Raw genomic sequence first — 18,551 nt, 5'->3', positions numbered from 1 at the left:
CAAAGGGCATTTATAGAGGTCTAAATACAGGCATGTACATATGTAAATATATTTATATATGATGATGGGGAAATAGGTCTATGTGCATATATTTATAGGTTTAGTATTAAGGTCACAGATGGATATTCGGCCTCCACTCAAGTACTCCCTCAATGCAAAAATACTTTCTTCTATTAAAATTTGCATTCTATGATGCTCACCTTCCCAATGAAGAAAAAGCAGGTGAATAAGCAAATGTGGTGAAGAAAGCTGATGGTGCCCGGTTATCTGGGCACTTAAAGGCTTGAAGATAAACAAGCGGCCACCTAGCTGAGAAGCAACATAGCCCACAGGAAGAAGCATACCAGCCTGTGTGATCATGAGGTGTCGAAGGGATCAAGTATTAGGCATCAAAGACCCAGAACAAAAAAATCATACTGACGTGAATGAGGGGGAGCGTGAGTGGAGACTCAAAGCCCATCTGCAGACAATTGAACATGCCCCTACAGAAGGGTCACAAGGAAGAGACAAGGCAGTCAGGGTGCAGCATAGCACCGATGAAACATACAACTTTCCTCTAGTTCTTTAATGCTTCTTCTCCCCCACTATCATGACCTCAAATTTTACCTTACAAATCCGGCTAGACCAGAGCAAGTACACGGGCACATATAAGAGTGAGAAACGGAATTTCTATTATAGCAGTACCAGATAACTAGCACATGTAAGAAACCTTAGCACAGTGCCTCGAGCTAAAGTAAACCATCAATAAATGTTAGCTGTGATTTTTATTACTTTTAACCTACATGATTGCAATGATTCATTTCTAGTCTTTCTTTCTATTCCATACTCCACTCAGGTACAGAGAGAATCTTGGAAGATGTATTGTCAATCATCATACTCTTGCTTAAAACAACTTCAAAAGTTCTGTACTGCCTATCAGTAAAACTTCTGAACTGGACTCTTTCAAATCTTACATGCAATTCTATTCCATCCCCAACCACTCTCCCCATACTCCTACCACCCTGAATTTCACCTGAATAACTTCTGCTCTGCCCCTTCTCCCTAGGCCTTTACCTGAGCTCATGCTCTTGGACTACTCCTTATACTTTGGGCACTATCCTCTTAATCCTTTGACCCTCAGCTTAGAGCAGAACTCCCTGTACAGGGCTTCTCATTCCCACTGTAAGGATACTGAAAGCGCTACATGCTGTAAGTCCATAGACATAAATCATTTTATTAGGGGCCTTTATAGCTCTTATAGCAATCCACACATCAATTGTATCAAACACATTTGTACATTTGTTGACACAATCATTTTCAAAGCATTTTCTTTGTACTTGAGCCCTTGGTACTAGCTCCTCTTTTTTCCCTCTCACCCCCACCCTCCCATCCTTGTGAACCCTTGATAAATAACTTTTTATTATTTTCATATCTTATTGTCTCCCCTCACTCACATTTCTATTGTTCATCCACCTCAGAGGGGTGGGGGTGGGATATACATCCAGTCATTGCCATTTGTTCTCCCTTTCTCCCCCATCTCCCTCCACCTTCCCCCTACCCTCCTGGTTGTGCTACTCTGTTCCTGAGGGTTTTATCTGTCCTGGGTTTATCTGTTCTGAATTCTGTGTGTCAAGAACTCTTATCTGTGCTAACATACGTACGTGCTCCAGTTAGTTGGATTTGTAAAGTACAGCTGGGATCATGAGAGTGGGGGGGAAGGGGGGAAGCATAAAGAACTAGAGGAATACTGTGCATTTTGCTGGTGCTGAACTGTACCCTAGCTGACTTGTCCCTTCCTTGTGACCCTTCTGTGAGGGGCTATCCAATTGTTTGCAGATAGGCTTTGGGTCTTCACTCCAACCCCCCTCGTTCACATCAATATGATTGCTTGTTTTGGGTCTTCTGATGCCTGATACCTGATCCCATTGACACCTCATGATGACACGGGTTGGAAGGCTTCTTTCATGTGGGCTTTGTTGCTTCCCTGCTAGACGGCTACTTGTTTAATGGCAAGCTTTTAAGGTCCAGATGCTATATCTTCTAATAGCCGGGCACCATCAGCTTTCTTCACATTTTCTTATGGACCCATTTTGTCATCAGTGATCGTGTTGGGTCATTCCTTCATTTAAACACTTAATCTAAGGTGTTCCCAGTACCTATGCAATGCCTAATTCCTCAGACCCTGAGACCCTTGGAAGGGGAGTCTAACTATTATTTGATGAATCTGTTCATTGCCTCCCACTTGCCTGTGTGTTACACTGTGTTGACTGAATGTTTCTGCGATACTAGAAGCTTGCCACTAGTATTTCAAACAATAGCAAATCTATCCATGATGAACCAGAGTCAAATTAGAGTAAACCTGAATGACATGGATAGAGAAAAGCTTTTGAGACCTTCATTTGCTTAAGCCCATGACTCAAAATGAGAAGAAGCAATGGCAACGATCCATTAATAACTGGAACACAGAATGTACAGAGTATGAATCTAGGAAAATTGGAAATTGTCAAAAATGAAATGGAACTCATAAAGATCTGTATCCTAGGCACTAGTAAGCTGAAATGCACTATTAGTGAATATTTTGAATCAGACAATCATATGATTTGCTATACTGGAAACAAAAAATTCAAGAGAATGGTGTTGCATTCATCATTAAAAGAAACATCTCAAGGCCTATCTTGAAGTAGAATGTTGTCTGTGATAGAAAATTATAGTACAGATACAGACCTGTGAGGAAAATCAGCTAATACAACTATTACTCAAATTTACATACCAAGCACTAAAGCTAGTGATGAAGCAACTGAAGAACTCTACCAGCTTTTTCAGGTTGAAAGTGATCCAACAAGCAATCCAGCTGCATGGCGAGTGGGAGGCAACAGCTGGAACAAGCCTTTGGAAAATATGGCCGTAGGGACAGGAACAAAACTGGGGACAGTGTAATATCATTTGGGAAGACCAATGATGCTCTTCATTCCAAATTCCTTTTTCCAGCAACTGAAATGTGACTATTTGTGTGGATCTTACCAGATGGAATACATGGAATCAAATGGGCTCTATCTGGGGAAAGAGATAGTGGAAAAGCACAGTATCATCAGGAAAAATGAAGCCAGGAGTTAAGTGTGGAATCCTTTAATATTTCAGCTTGAAGTGGTAGGAAATTAACAAGTCCATGAGAGCCAAAATATGACCTTGAATGTGTCCCAGCTGAATTTAAAGATCATATCAAGAACAGATTCCCCACTCTAATCAGTAATGATTGAAGGTGTGGATTGTGTGATGATATCAAGAGTATCACAGTGAATAAAGTTAAAGGTCATTAAAAAGGCAAAAGAGAAATAACAAACCACAGTGGATGTCAGAAAAGATTCAGAAACTTGCTTTTGAATATCCAGTAGCTAAAGCAAATGGAAGAAAAGGTGAATTTTCAGGCATCACCCGAACAAAAAATCTTACCATAGCGAATGAGGTGGGGAGTGCAGAGTGGAGACCCAAAGCCCATAAGTAGGCCACTGGAGATCCCCTTGCAGAGGGGTCTCGGGGAGGAGATGAGCCAGACAGGGTGCGATGTTGCAACGATGAAAAATACAACTTTCCTCTAGTTCTTAAATGTTTCCTCCCCGCCCCCACTATCATGATCTAAATTCTATCTTGTAAGTCTGGCTAGACCAGAGGATGTACGCTGGTACAGATAGAAACTGGAAGCACAGGGAATCCAGGGCGGATGATCCTTTCAGGACCAGTGGTGTGAGTGGCAATACTGGGAGCGTAGAGGGAGAGTGGGTTGGAAAGGGGGAACCGATTACAAGGATCTACATGTGGCCTCCTTCCTGGGGGACAGACAACAGAAAAGTGGGTGAAGGGAGACATCGGACAGGGCAAGATATGACAAAATAATAATTTATAAATTATCAAAGGCTCATGAGGGAGGGGGGAGCAGAGAGGGAGGGGGAAAATGAAGACCTGATGCCAGGGGCTTAAGTGGAGAGCAAATGTTTTGAGAATGATGAGGACAATGAATGCACAAATGTGCTTTACACAATTGATGTATGTATGGATTGTGATAAGAGTTGTATGAGCCCCTAATAAAATGATTTAAAAAAAAGAAAAGGTGAATTAAAAGAACTGAACAGAACATGTCAAAGAACAGCTTGAGAAGACAAAGTAAAGCCTATCATATGGGGCAAAGACCCAGAGTTAGAAAGTCAAATGGGAAGAATTTGTTCCACAAATATCAGGCTGAATGAGCTGAGGCAAAAAGTAAATCCTCAAGCTGAAATTTGAAAGAGTCTATGGATAAATATTCAATGATGCAGAAATATCAGAAGAAAATGGAAGGAATACACAGTCATGTACCAAAAATAATTGGTTGGCATTCAACCATTTCGAGAGGTAGCATATGATCAAGAACCAATGGTGTTGAAAGAAGAAATCCTCACAGAAATGGAGGCATTAGCAAAAAACAAGACTCCAGGAATTGGTGGAATACCAATTGAAATGTCTCAACGCGATGATTATGTATAAACCGGAAGCACTCACTCATCTCTGGAAGGCAGCAACATAGCTAAGCAACTGAAAGCGAGAGATATGTGCACCTATTCCAGAGAAAGGCAACCCCACAAAATATGGAGATTACCAAGCAATACCATTAACATCACACACATGTAAAAATGTGCTAAAGATCATTCAAAAATGGTTGCAGCAACACATAGGTAGGATGCTGCCAGAAGTTCAGGCTGGATTCAGAAGAGGATGCAGAAAAAGGGTTTGTTGTTTTTGTTTGTTCAAACAAGGGTTATCATTGCTAATATCAAATGGATCTTTGCTGAAAACAAAGAATACCAGAAATAAGTTTACTTGTGTTTTCTTGACTGTGAAGAGTCAATTGACTGTGTGAATTATAACAAACCACACAACTGGTGGTGTTTTGTTTTGTTGTACATAAGATTGCTATGAGTCAGACCGAACTTAACAGCACTTAACAACAACGACATGGATAACATGGTGAAAAATGGAAATTTCATTCACCTTCACGAGGCAGTCGTTGGAACAGAGTATAGGGCTACAGCACGGTTAAAATCAGGAAGGTGTGCGTCAGGATAATGTCCTCTCATCACATTTATTCACTCTTTTGCCTGAGCAAATAATCCAAGAAGCCGAACTATATGAGGAAGAATGATGATCAGGAATAGAGGAAGGTTTATGAACAACCTTCGATGTGTAGATGACATAACGACATAACCTACGTACAAATAAAGATCAAAGACGACTGCCTCTGGTGTGGATTACAACTCAGCATAAAGACAACAAAAATGCTCACAACTGGGCCAGGAGACACCAGGCTCAATACCAGAAAGACCAAGGTTGCCGGGGATGTCATCTTGCTTGGATCCACAATCCGAGCTCAAGGACTCAACAGTCAAGAAAGCAAATGGCGTAGTGCACTGAGCAAATCTGCTGCAAAAGACCTCTTCAACGTGTGAAAAAGCAAGATGTCACTTTGCGGACTAAGGTGTGCCTGACCATGGTATTTTCAAGCATCTCCCATGAGCACCGTTGCAGACAAAAGTGGACTGAAGGCGAGCGGATGCATGTGAGTCATGGTGTTGGAGAAGAATGCGGGAAGCACAGATGGAGTGCTCCTCCGACGTGGGGGTGGCCAGACTTCATTTCATACACTGTGGAAGTGGTACCAAGAGCGATCGGCCCCGGAGAAGGAAGAAGGCTGGGGAAGTAGAAGGTCGGTGAGAAAGAGGAAGGCCTGCCGTGAGCTGGGTTGGCACCATGCTGCCACAGCGGGCTCCCACGTAGGAACAGTTGTGAGGGGCACAGGACCGGGCAGGGTTCCGTTCTGTTGTACGGTGGTCACTATGAGTCAATACAACTTAAAGACACTTAACAACAGCTCTGTGCGTGGAACAACTTAAGGGCTTTACAACATCTATCTCCAAATCATCGATTTCATACTGATCCCTAATAAATTGAGAAATTGTTCACTTGTTCTTTGATATCAATATTAATGATAATGTCTCTTCTGAAATACTGAGTAAAATAGTTATTATCAATTTTTCTCCTCTAGTTCGCTGAGAAAATCATCTCACGGGACTTCTGGTACCGTCTCCCTTCTATGAATAATTTGGCGATGTGCTCTCAGGGCGAAAGGTAAGCTTTTTCACTGGCATTTCCTTTTGAAATTCATCCTTGTTGTTCACAAAAGCTAGGAGACTACATATGGTATGATACCATTTTTACAAAGCTTGAAAAAGAGCAAGACTAAATAATACCTTGTTTATGAAAACATGCACTTAATGATACAAAAAAAGTAAAAGAAGGATAAACACCATATTCAGGATAGCAGTTATTTCTGGGGAGGCAGTTCGCATCGGCTTTGGGAACAAGGGAGGAATCGAGAGTAGAGGAGATGGTCTACTTCTCACTTTGGGGGTGAGCTCCAGGTGTTTCTTTCAGGATGATGCTTCATCACTTACACATATATTCATTCCAGTCCTTCACCTTATGGAAATATATCGATTCATATTAATAGTAACTTCCTTGAAGGAACCCACTGGCCATCGATGAGTGCCTGGATACTGCATAGAGTGCTGTATGATTTCTTCACAGTGCCCTTATGGGATGACTATTCTTGTCTCAAATTTAGAAATTAGAAATATTGAGTAATAAGGCCAAGGTCTCACCTGATGCCAAATATTTTCTGTTTGCCACTCTGGATTCACTCTCCATCTCCCCACCCCTCTCTGGTACCCTGGGAGGCTGACCCACAAGGGCTGTCTATCAGCTGGTGCCCCCATTCTCTGAATATTGTCTGTGTTCAGCCAGTGACCCACACCAGCAGGAGGTCAGTCAGGTGGGAGAAGAATGAAGACAGGGGACCAGTTCCACTCACCTCACATCACGGAGTCACACTAAAGGCCACAGCTGCTGTCAGCTACCATCTTCCTCCAGAGTCGAGGGACGCCCCCCTCCCTTTTCCCACTCAGGCCTAAACATGGTAGCAGCTCCCCTCCCTGCCCTGGGACCCAAACGTGACTGGTTTCCCTGTTCCACAAGCTGATGAACTCTTCTCCAGTCCCAGGCTGAGTGGTAGTGAAGTAGAGAGCCAGGGTCCGCACCCCAGTGCTTTCTTTACTAAGATGCCTCCCTGCCTTTGCTGTACAAACAAAACCCTCGCTGAAGAGGGTGTTGCTAACAGTGCTGTTAATACTGTGATGTGGGTGTGTGTGTGTGTGGGGGGGGGGGTTCGGCAGCCAAGTAGAACACTACTTGTTCTTCAGGGCTGTGTCCCTTGCAGCGAGCACCAGGGACATGAACTGTGTTCAAGGTCAAGTGTGGGAAGTGAAATAGAAATGATAAACCCTCCAGCCAGGACCAACAAAAGAAATTTAAAATGGAAATGAAGGCACACATTTTAGGGAAGTATAAATTATAACAACGTGACCTAAACGTTCTCGTTGGTTCTCTTTTCTGAACCTTCCGTTCCTCTGATTCCTCCCCTCACTCCCCACGTCATGCTGAACTGACGATCCCGGAACAAGGGGCAGGGCCCGACAGTGACCACGGGACAGCTCACTTCTCCCATGCTGAAAATGGAGGGAGAAAACCTGACAGTGGCGCTCTCACGTGCACCCCAAGGAGGCCACACTGCTCTGAACCCCTAAGCCCCAGTGAGACAGCCAAGTTCCAGCCATCTCTTCTGCAGTAGCTCCTAACCTTTCTAAGAGGCTGTTCTATCTGGCCTAGGCGAATTGGAGAACCTGGTGAATTATATAAAATATTGAGAACCTTGGAAAGGGAAAGGGACAGAGCAAGAGGAAGAGTAAGGTAAGGAGTAGAAGCCAAGGGTTGGGCTCCACAAGACTAACACCTGGAGTTTTGAGGGACAGGGAATCACCGAGGAACTGAAAGTTCACAGCACCAGCACCTAAGGCTGAACTGCTGCAGGGCACACTCCCTCTTTCCTTAAGGAACTTCTGGTGAACTGCCCCGAGGTCCCCAGCAGCCCAGTCTCCCATCCTTCTTTCTTCCTTCACCTCCACAGCCTTTCTCAGCTTCCCGGCTCATCGCCCAGGCCTTCCGGGACTTGGAAAGTAGAGAGTCCAACTGTTTCTCTCAAACCTCACTTACAGTGATTAACTTCTCTTGTGGTGTTTAGATCTCCCCACCTTTCACTGTACTGTGACACACGCTGTCTACTTTGCCTCACTGCTTTAAAAAGTAGGGGGGGGGGAGAAAACCCTGACAGTGTTTACCTCCTCCTCGGCATCATCTTTCTGGATTTCTCTAATGACTCCTAAATTCTGGTCATGGTGAAGTTCAGCTGAGTTTATTTTTTGCTGAAATCAACAGAGCCAGAGCAGGAACACTAGCAGCATGGTTTGACTGGTGCTACAGAATGCCATTGTTGTCAGGTGCTGTGCACAACGGAGCAAAACACTGCCTCGCCCTGCACCATCCCCCCAATGGTTCCAGTGCTTGACTGAGCCCACGGCTGCAGCTACGGTGTCAATCCATCTCCTGGAGGGCCTTCCTTTTCTAACCTGTCCTAATTTCTTAACATCTTTCCTCAATATGACCTTGCATTCCTTCCCAGACCACCTGGCATCTTATCAGCACTGCCAAGAGCAGGTCAGTGGCAGGGATCTCCAAGGTTAACAAGCCACGGAAAGACGATCATGAGGAAGCAGAACCATAAAATGAAGAATAGAGATTCACTGCCGTAAGAAGAACTCAGGGTTTCTTGACTAGGTGTTGTTAGCTGCCATCAAATTGGCCCCTGTTCGGGGTGACTCCATGCACAATGGAACAAAATGCCCTGTCACCCCACAATCAGTTATAGATCAGGCATTTGTAGCCCACAGAGTTTTCACTGGATGATTTTCAAAAATGGATCACCAGCCTTTTCTTCCTAGTCTGTCTTGGTCTGGAAACTACGGAAACTGGTTTATCATTAAACTAACACACATGTCTCCACTGATAAGTAGTAGTAGATTAGCACTTAGTAGATTGGTCAGGACCTAACCCAGGATTCACACACGGAAGGCATGAATTCTACCACTGAACTACTGCTTCCCTATACTAGGTGTACAATTGGTAAGTTTATGGTTGATTACAAATGATCTCTGAGTAGACTATGGCCGGGCAATTGTTCAGTTGCAGAGTGGATTTTCTATTCTTTCTCTAAATTTCTAGGAATAATCATCAACTGATTATCTCTGAGTATTACCTTTCCACTCTCCTTTCATGTAAAGTAATTGCAATCAGATAACAGACCAGAAGGAGGAAAAAGTTAGACGAGTATCTGACAGACAACAGTTAGGAAATATAGGGATTTTCTAAGATCTCTATCTAATATCTGGCTTGTTGCAGGCACTCAATAAATATTGACTGAATGGGATTTCTAGAAACTGAGTGATAAGGTTTTTCAGGTCTTCAGAACAAGATTATAGAATTACTGAGAGGACCCAGGAGGTGGATGCCTAAATTCATCAGGAGCAAACCAGAGAAACTGGAAGAGACATGTCCCAGGCAGAGCTGGACCCCCAGAGAATAAGACAGGCACTCTTCTTGACTGCCACACCTAGAATGATCCTGGGACTTAGATGGTGGCCCCCAGACTCCCGCCTGCAGGCCAAGGAGACAGGAAACAGTTCTCTAAGGCTTTACTATGTAATCTAGACTATTTGACAAGAGAGTGAAATTCAAGGTCTTATCTGGGGAGCTTCAGGAAGGATAACATAGTGTTGGGAATGGTAAGTAACTTTTCTGAGGGAAGCAGGTCCTAGATTTTATGTTGTATCCCCCCCCCCCCCAATGCCATAGAAACAGAGAATTCAGGTCAGGAAAGATGACTAGAGGTTAGCCAATGTAGACACCACCCCAGGGGAGGGATTCTTTCTACGCCATCCCTGACAAGATGCTCCCTTTCTCCAGGGGCAGCACCAGTACTGGTGGACAGCTCCTGAACAAAGGCTGTTCTGGTTCCTGCCACAGTCCAGATCTAACTGCTACCCAGTGAGCAAGGGACATCTTGCTTGCTCCCTTCTGAGGGGCAGCTGAACTAACATGTGAAGGCAGATATTAATCCTGGCGGCAAAACATCTCTCACTCCTCCAGCTGCAGTGACACGATTTGTGGATCCTTCAATGTAATGATCACTGTCCCCAACAGCACTCTAACTGGTCAGTGTAGTCCTTCAAGCTTTGCTGGAAGAGTTGAATATTGCAAGCTTGAGTGCTGTGGCCCAGGCGTGGCTGCACTGCACAGAGGATGGGGGCGCTGTTTCATCCTATCCCTTTATAAATGATCACAGCCATCTGTCTCATCACCGATTCCAGGATGGTGCCCAGAATGGCCATCAAACCAGCTAATTCCTAGATTCTGAGATCTTCTTTCATCATTTGCCCTTAATTCCTGTTCTCTGCAAGCTGGTTCCTCTTAAATGCTACCAGCTTCGTCTCATCTGTCTTCCCTTTTATAGCTACTAGTTGGCAGGTAAACGTGGGTTTCCCTAACATCCTCAAAAGGCCCATTCCCATTTGTCATGAACCCTCAATCTACCTGGCAAGCAAGGTTGTAGTCATTTGTTAGATTTAGAAATTCATATCAAATGTCACCTACAGACCCAACCACAGACCCCGTGTGTCCGTGAGCATCCTGGACATGAGATAGGGTGCTTTCTTCTCATGGGTACCAGTTGTCCTGGGTAGACTCTGATTCTTGGTGGCCCTGAGTGTCGGCGCCACAGGGTTTCCAGTGGCTGATTTTCAATAGAGTGCCAGGCCTTTCTTCTGAGGTGGATTCAAACCTCCAACATTTCAATTAGCAACTGTGCATGTTAACCATTTGACCAACTGGGCCTTCCTTCCCATCAGTATCATCTGCTTAAACTTTCAGCTCAATTTCCCTTCTTCTAAATCCATGGCTATATCCAAGTGTGGAAAATCCTTTCCCTAAACGTCATCAGACTTAGAACGATCCTGTTCTAGAGTTTGTTTCCCACAGCCATCATGTGTTCACTGTGGTCAAGGGAAGCTGGAAGTGACCAGTGTGATGCAGAGTGGCCCACATACTCCTGGGGAACACAGGTTTCCCAGGAGGGAGAGAGCAAGTGCCATAGACCAACAACTCTACCCCCAGCAGGTGGCAACAGGATTTGTCCTCCCACCTGCCCGCATCTGTGAATAACATCTCAGGACGCAAGCTTGTGGCCACGCTCTGAGAAGCAGACAGCTTGCTTCTAGTATGTTCCTCCAACAATAACACAGTGTTTCTTCTTCCTCGGTCTCTCCTGGGCTTCGTTTTACTTCATGTCACCATAAAGATTTTCTTTTTAGATGGTTTCCCACCCGTTTTGGCCCAATCTTTTCTTAACAAGTCAGAATGAAGAAAGATATCCTTCCAACCATGTTCCCCATCCATTCCAGAGAAAAGACAAGTGTGCCAGAAGAGAGAACAACGTGCCCTTCCTATCTCCAGGGTCCCGATGTCTTTAACTCTAAAAGAACTGAAAGTCCATTATGGGCCCCTGCAAAAACTCCACTTGCAAATTGCTTTAGAAAATGCCAGGTTTTATACCTGCTAGCAGTGTACTTCGGGGAAAGGTACTATTAAAAACTGCTTAGACCTTAGATGGCTAAATTACTAAAATTCCCTGGATCAATCATAGGTTATTTAGTCTATCTCTGTGTCTGTGGGGCACATGAGACTATTTCTTCAGTGGAAAGATCTCTAGGAGGGAGAGAAGCCCCTAGTGTATTAGAAAGTCTGATACCTCATGCATTCAAAGTTTATGGGATCTTCTTCTAACGTAACCCTATTGAGACTTACGACCTTTTATCTTTTTTTCTTTTTTTCAGTCCCCAGTGGATGCCATCAAGAAAGAAGAGAGACATGAATTGGCATGTACTTGCTCACAGCCTTGTGCTAGGAGCGCTCCCACTCCATTCAACAACTTCTCAAGCACTGCAAAACCGCCCTTAAAAAGACCCCTTCACCACCTGCCCACCTCCATCCACCAGTCTCTTTATATTTGTCTTCTCTCTGGCGCTCTGAAATGTAGAGCCTGACTCACGTGGGGACACCTGCTTCTAGAACTGAATCAGCAGGTTCAGAAATTCTCCAAGCTCTCCCCACAAAGGAAGAACAGACTACAGAGCTCCTCCTTCCCTATAGTCTCTGTATATGCTTCCTAATCCTCCTGTCTGCAGAAATGGTATGCAGATAGACCAGGGGAAGGTCCAGAACACCCCAGACATCACTTCTCATCTACCACAAAACACAGAGCAGACTCCAGCTCCATCCAGTGAGAGGGAGAGGAGTCCTCTCTGCCTAAAGGTGGGCATGGGCGTCAGAGGGTTGAGTTCTAGGCCAAGCCATCAACCCTATGCAAGCAGCTCGCGTTCTGTTTTGGCCTTGCTCCCCAAGCAGGAGGTCCCTGGGTGGCACAAAGGGTTTGTGCTAGATTATGATAAAGGTTGGTGGCTCAAACCCACCACACATGCACACGCACACGCACAGGCTTGGTGACCTGCTTCTGTGGAGGCCACAGCTAAGGAAACCCTATGCAGAGCTATCTGGTCACACATGGGCTCCTCATGAGTCCGCATCAACTCAAGGACCACAGGCTTGGTTCGGGTTGGCTCGCGGCAGAACAGGAAGCCTCTTTGCCTGCATTCCTGCCAAGTGCTCTGTGGGCTCTCAGCATCTATGCTCCTTTGACGAAGCGAAGGCCTCTCTCCCTGTTCTCAAGAGATATCCACCCCACCTTGGCATGTCTCCTCCCACCCACCTCTGCACCAGTAGGTGTCACTTCTCAACTCCTTCTCATTAGCCCCCTTCCTCCCCTGAAAGTGCTCCTGTCAGACAGGTTTTCAATCATTGCCCCAAGGACATTTTACTAAGGACAAGGATGCTGCATATCTGTTCAAGGAGTGTGTGTGTACCTGTGCTGTACACACCAAAAAGTAAGCGTTTCATCCCCCAAGAAGCAATGTCCACCTCCTCGGGTAGACAATGTCAGCACTGTTGAGAACACATGACCTACACTGAGCCAAGGACTGTCCCTTGAGGAATGAGACCAGTGGTTACTTACCCCAAACTCCAATATATATATATATACAGTCACTAGCCAGAGGCTGTAACAATAATCCATTGCACAAGCCACTGTGGATTGGCCCGTGCTATCCGACTTCCCTCAGGTAAAGCAGCTTCTCATTCCCAGCCCCCTTCCTGGGCCACTCTGTCTCCTGGTCCGGGCCCAGTATGGGTCCCCTGAGCCTGGGGCCTTCCCCTCTGTCCACAGTTCCCATTCCATTCATAGGAATCCCAACAGTAACAATGAGGATGAAGCGAGCAATGGATGAGGAGGCTCCAGAAATCATTAGAATCTGCTCCCAGGGCCCCTGGCAGGGCTGGAGACTCATTCTGACTCTTGCGTCCTCCCAGCGACCCTGCTCCCCCTCATCACCACCCCCGCCACACCCCTACTTTACCTTGGCACGCTGGCCAAATACGTCACGAGCTTCCGCAGGTCTTCCTGTCTTATTCTGTCATGATTGCTGCGGGCAGGAAAGGTCAGGATGGGTCCACCTCGCTTATCACGGCCCCCTGCAAGGAGGAAGAGGAGGCAGGTTAAAGCCAAAAGCATGTTCCAGAAGGAAAAAAATCCATTTAACTGGTTGGATGCAACAGGCAGAAAGAAACATAGTGCCCAGAGAAAACTGCCCTTGGGCCCAGGACACAGGATGTAGATGCACACACCGTGTGCGACCTTGGGCACATTGTGGGACTTCTCGGAACCCTCAGCTGTAAAATGAGGATGGAAGTCATACTGGCCGCTTTGCAGGGCTTGGCTGATAAGCCCACTAGGAAGTTCTCTGACCATCAGTCTAAGGAAAACGGGGATACTGTAAGCGTTCTTATTAAGAAAGTGGTATGGGTTCTAGAAGCTTGACCTCCAGGCCACTTCCTTTTGCGTATACAGACCTCTGTGAGCATCAGGGGAGCCGGCGGCCATCATGGAGAGAATCCTGCCCATTAGGGACAATATTGCTGGGGGGTTTAGACTCAGAGACAATATCTTAAGTATTTCCTACAAAGCAGAGAGCCATCCTGCTTGCCTGCCCCAGGTGTCACCTGTCACTCCTGCTGGAAAAACACCTGAATCTTCAATGGAAAGGAGGCTGCTCTGGTCTTAATCACTTCAAATGCCTATGCAGGCAGCACATTGCAAATGCCTTCAAAGTATCACGTGGGAAAGCTGAAAGGCGGATATTACAATGATCTTTGCTCTTAGAAGGCTCTCCTACTTTCTCTTCTCTCCACCCTCCAAGCTTCCTCTTCATTATGATGCGATCTTCTAATGCACTTGTTAATGTGTGGCTACAATTAGGAAGAGGTGCTCTGGTGGGTCACATGCTGGGTTGCTAACCACAGATCAGAGGTTCAAACCCACCAGCCACCACAGGGAAGCTCAGTGTGGGTGGAAAATAAAGGGAGCTTTGGGTTCCTATCAAATGGGCAGCCCCTGAAGCTCTTGTGGCAGTTCCCCTCTGTCCTGTGGGATCACTGGGAGTCAGCATCACTTGGCGGGTGGCAGTGAGCTCTGGTTGGTTTATAATGAGGAAGCAGGACAATGTATCCCAGGAGGGGTACACTCAAATGAAGCTGGGTGCAGTAAGCTGTCCTCCCAGGGCACCAGTGATGACACTAGGAAATGCTCTCCTCATGAGGAGAGACTCCCCTCCTCTTTCCTCAGGCCGCCCCCTTCTCCCACCTCCCACAAAGAGGGGATCCTCCCACAGAGGATCTAAGGCAAGACGGGAGAAGGGACAGCAGGGCCATCCCCATACCAGAAACGCCACTGGGCACACAGTCTTCTGCAGAGCAGCTCTCTTACAGGGAAAAGGCAGAGCCTTCAGGCCCCACCCACACTGAGCTAATGAGAACCACTTCCCTCGTGTGGTGGGGTGCAGGGGCCGCCAAACACATCAAGAGGGAGAGCTTGGCAAACAAAACGCCATCAACTCCAGGATATCCCGGAGGAGGAAACACAGAAGCAGGAAGGGGAAGAGGATCAAGCTGGATGGAGGCCACGGAGAGAGGATTTGGTCCCAGTGAAGACAATAACGTGCCAGTCTCTCCAGCTGCTCAGGAAGTGAAATTTGTACAGATCTACTAGCGAGTTCGATCCCGGCTCCAGACCTTCCTGCCTTACTCCTTCAGACTGATAGCGACGCCCATCTACCCATCTTACAAAAACAGTCTCCAGCTCCCGAGGAAACGGAAGTGGAAGGACTGAATGAAACTGCCCCCAAAGCTGCCAGGCTAGCTCTCACTCTCGACTTTCCATCTTGACCTTAACCTAAGGATGATCATTCTTGGGCAGGTTGTAGACACAGCTGTTGGAATTCTTCCTGACCCTCCATGAACACCTTCTGAGTAGATCCGTGGAAACATGGGGAGCAGAGGCTGGCCTGACTGTTAAAAGTGGACCAAGGCTGGTTGGCATCATCCCTCTCAGGTAGGAGCACTGACAGCGGGGAAAGGCACTTCAAAATCACAGTCGGGGAAGGGTCCAGAGAACGGGGGAGGGGCAGTGAGGACAGAAAGCCTGGGGGACGGACAATCCGTTCCTTTCTGAAGTGTGGAGTCAAGAATGGAACAGCAAAATCAAGTCAGATAAGAAGAACAAGACAAACACGCACAGTGGAAGAAAATCCTAATGCTGGAAACAGTGGGGCTAAAAAGGGAGTAAGATCACAGAGCAGGTACACAGGCCAGGGGTCTAGGGGGCAGGTGGATACATTTACCTCCTTCTGTAAGGCAGGATGGCAAAATTCAAAGAGGGAAGGGAGAGTGTGGAAAGACAAGAGTTTGGAGAGACAGGAACTTGGAAAAGAAGATGTTTATCCTACCAATGGGGATATTGCTCTTTGAGGGCAATAGGAGAACCTAAAATCGAGAGCCAAGGTTGAGGTGCTGAGGAGAAAGGAGGGGCAGCACCATCCGTAGAGGGCTTCTGGAGAGCATAAGCAGGGGGCTGGGGACTGGGGGCTCAGGGGATAAGATAGCAGGCTGCAGGAGCACAGTGGGAGCTCCACTGAAGGGGTTGTGGCTGGTACCCACGCTGGACTACACCTTCAATGAAGTCACAATGCAGTTAATGCCTGGTACAATGAGAAGACATTGTGGGGGACTGTGAGTTTCCAGAGAGGAGAGAAGGGGTGCATTTTGTTTATCTGGGATGATCACAAAAAGTCAAAGGTCAGAGGTGAGAATCACAAGATCTTGGATGTGCATGACCATGGTAGGGAGGCAAAGGGCTTTGGTGCCAAGGAGGATTAGGAACCATGAAGCTATCGGATTCCATGGATAATTATTAACCTTGGTGCACAAGTGAGAGTTACCTGCAGGGCTGGTAATTTCAAGATCAGCAGTTCAAATCTACCAGCCACCCTACAGGAGAAAGATGAGGCTGTCTGCTCCCATTGAGATTTACAGCCTTAGAAACCCTAAGGGGCAGTTGTACTCTCTCCTACAGGAGTGCTGTGAGCCCAAATAGACTCCATGCAGAGGCTGGTTGGGGTTTTGTGGATGGGCCGCCGTAAGGAAGACAAACCCGCACTCAAATGCATGTCTTTTATACCCTGTTTCCCCGAAAATAAGACAGTGTCTTATATTAATTTTTGCTCCCAAAGATGCACTAGGTCTTATTTTCAGAGAATGCCTTATTTTTCCATGAAGAAGAATATGGTACACATTTATTGTTCATTGTTTTATTAAAAGAGACCTCCCACTTCCTGTCTGCTCCAGCTGCACTGCGGCCAACAGTGAGCTGCGCAGTGGCGCCTGCCGCTATGGTCCAGAGTCACACTAGCTTCGGTGGGCCTTATTTTGGGGGAGGTCCTATTTTCGGGGGGATGCCTTATATTTTAGTGAGAGGCAAAACTGTAAGTAGGTCTTATTTTGGGGGGGGCGTCTTACTTTTGGGGAAACTGGGTAAGAGCTGATCACAGGGCGTGGGGGACCAATGTAACCATGGCCTGGAAAGGTGATGGAGATTCGGACAAGATTTCCAAATGAGTCCTTCCCTTGCTGAAATGAGCATTGACTCGCTATAGGTATCCTGGTACAAGGCATTGGTGGTAGGTGCTATAGAACAGAGGTGCAGGGAATAAACAGAGGGGAGATGTAATGGAATGTTCTATAAATGACAGTGGTCCTCCCTTTATGGAGACAGGGCAGGGCTGTGGAGAGAGGTAAAGCCCAAAGTGGAAGAAGTGAAGGCTTCCCTGAGTGAGGTGGAGGTGGAGGTGGAGAAGGAATGGGGCACACAGTTTTCAGAGGGGTCACACTGCAGTGAGGGCAAGCAGATTAGGACCATTTGAAGAAAGAGGAAATAAAAGAAGTGAGTCTATCGAAGTACATCAAACGTTTGATCCATGTAGCAATAGACCACATCAAGCTTACTGCTATCTAGTTGAGGAGCCTGGGTAGTGTGATGGGTTATACGTTGGGCTGCTAACTGCAAGGTCCGTGTTGGTTCGAAACCACCAGCCATTCAGAGGGAGAGCCAGGAGGCTTTCTACTCCTATGAAGAGTGACAGTCTTGGAAAAGAAGAGCGGCAGTTCTACTCTGCCCTGTAGGGTCACTAGGAGTCAGAATTACCTTGAGTGCAGTCGGGTTTTTGTTTTTGATTTGCTATCTAGTTGGTCCCAACTCACAGTGACCCTATACAGGGTTTTTGAGACTGTAAATCTTTACAACAGTGGGCAGCCTCATCTTTCACCTACAGAGCAGCTGGTAGGTTGGAACTACTGACCTCATGCTTAGGAACCTAACACCAAACCCACAGAACCCCCGGGGCTCATTCTGTAACAATAGTTCTGCAAAATGTTCATGGAGATATGAAACGCTCCCCATCCCCAATACTTTTTTATGAGAAGGAGGTTATTCTGTAGTTTGAAAACCACCCGATTAACAAAGATAAAAGGGTTCTTTACTGAAGGTCTTCCCATAGCCTTGTGCTAATCCGCCTTAGAGGGTATTGTAAATCCCACGCGGAGTGTATAACCTGCAGTGTTCCTACTCTCCTTTCTCTTTGTGTTGTGGGACTGCTGATCCTTAGAACACCCTTGGAGAGACATGGGTTCAGGAACCAACAGATGGTGCCACAGTGGGTTTCCCTGGATCACTAAGGCCATGCAGACAATGGGGGGCAGAGAGGCACCACCAGGAGGCAGCTGAAAGCAGGGTGCATGTACCCAGAGATAATGGAGGGTGAAATGGGCCCTTCACAAGAAGTCTGGATACAAGGGACACCAGGTGCCAGGAGTGGTGGGATCAACGGCACCCACGGAGCGAGACAAGGGCAGAGGGGAGCTGGCTACCTGTGAGTGGTGGGGCCCATGGAGGGACGCTCACTGGATTACTCCCAATGGATGTTCCCATGGCAGTGTGGCCCACTTCCCCCTCACCAGAGCTGGGGCACATGCCAGGTGGGCGGGCGCTCCCTACCTGTTGGCTTTTCTGCTCCCATTTTCCTTGCGGTGCTTTGTTG

At 46.6% G+C, this 18,551-nt stretch overlaps 1 protein-coding gene across 13 annotated transcripts in view; it reads right to left on the bottom strand.

Moving 5' to 3' along the window:
• The window catches only part of KALRN (kalirin RhoGEF kinase), a 653,766-nt gene that overhangs the window by 481,067 nt on the left and 154,148 nt on the right, over positions 1–18,551 (bottom strand). For all 13 annotated transcript variants that reach the window (XM_030884807.2, XM_030884808.2, XM_045287542.1 and 10 more), the window contains one exon: positions 13,482–13,596. In XM_030884807.2, coding sequence (XP_030740667.1) covers positions 13,482–13,596 — 115 coding nt within the window. The remainder of the gene's footprint in view (positions 1–13,481; positions 13,597–18,551) is intronic.

Source organism: Echinops telfairi, unplaced genomic scaffold, assembly GCF_000313985.2.
Source record: "Echinops telfairi isolate 266 unplaced genomic scaffold, ASM31398v2 ScPeMD7_17;HRSCAF=63, whole genome shotgun sequence".
In the NCBI taxonomy this organism is placed as follows: Eukaryota; Metazoa; Chordata; class Mammalia; order Afrosoricida; family Tenrecidae; genus Echinops; species Echinops telfairi.
The sequence above is the reverse complement of the archived record's forward strand: the minus strand, read 5'-3'. Positions and strand labels throughout refer to the sequence as shown.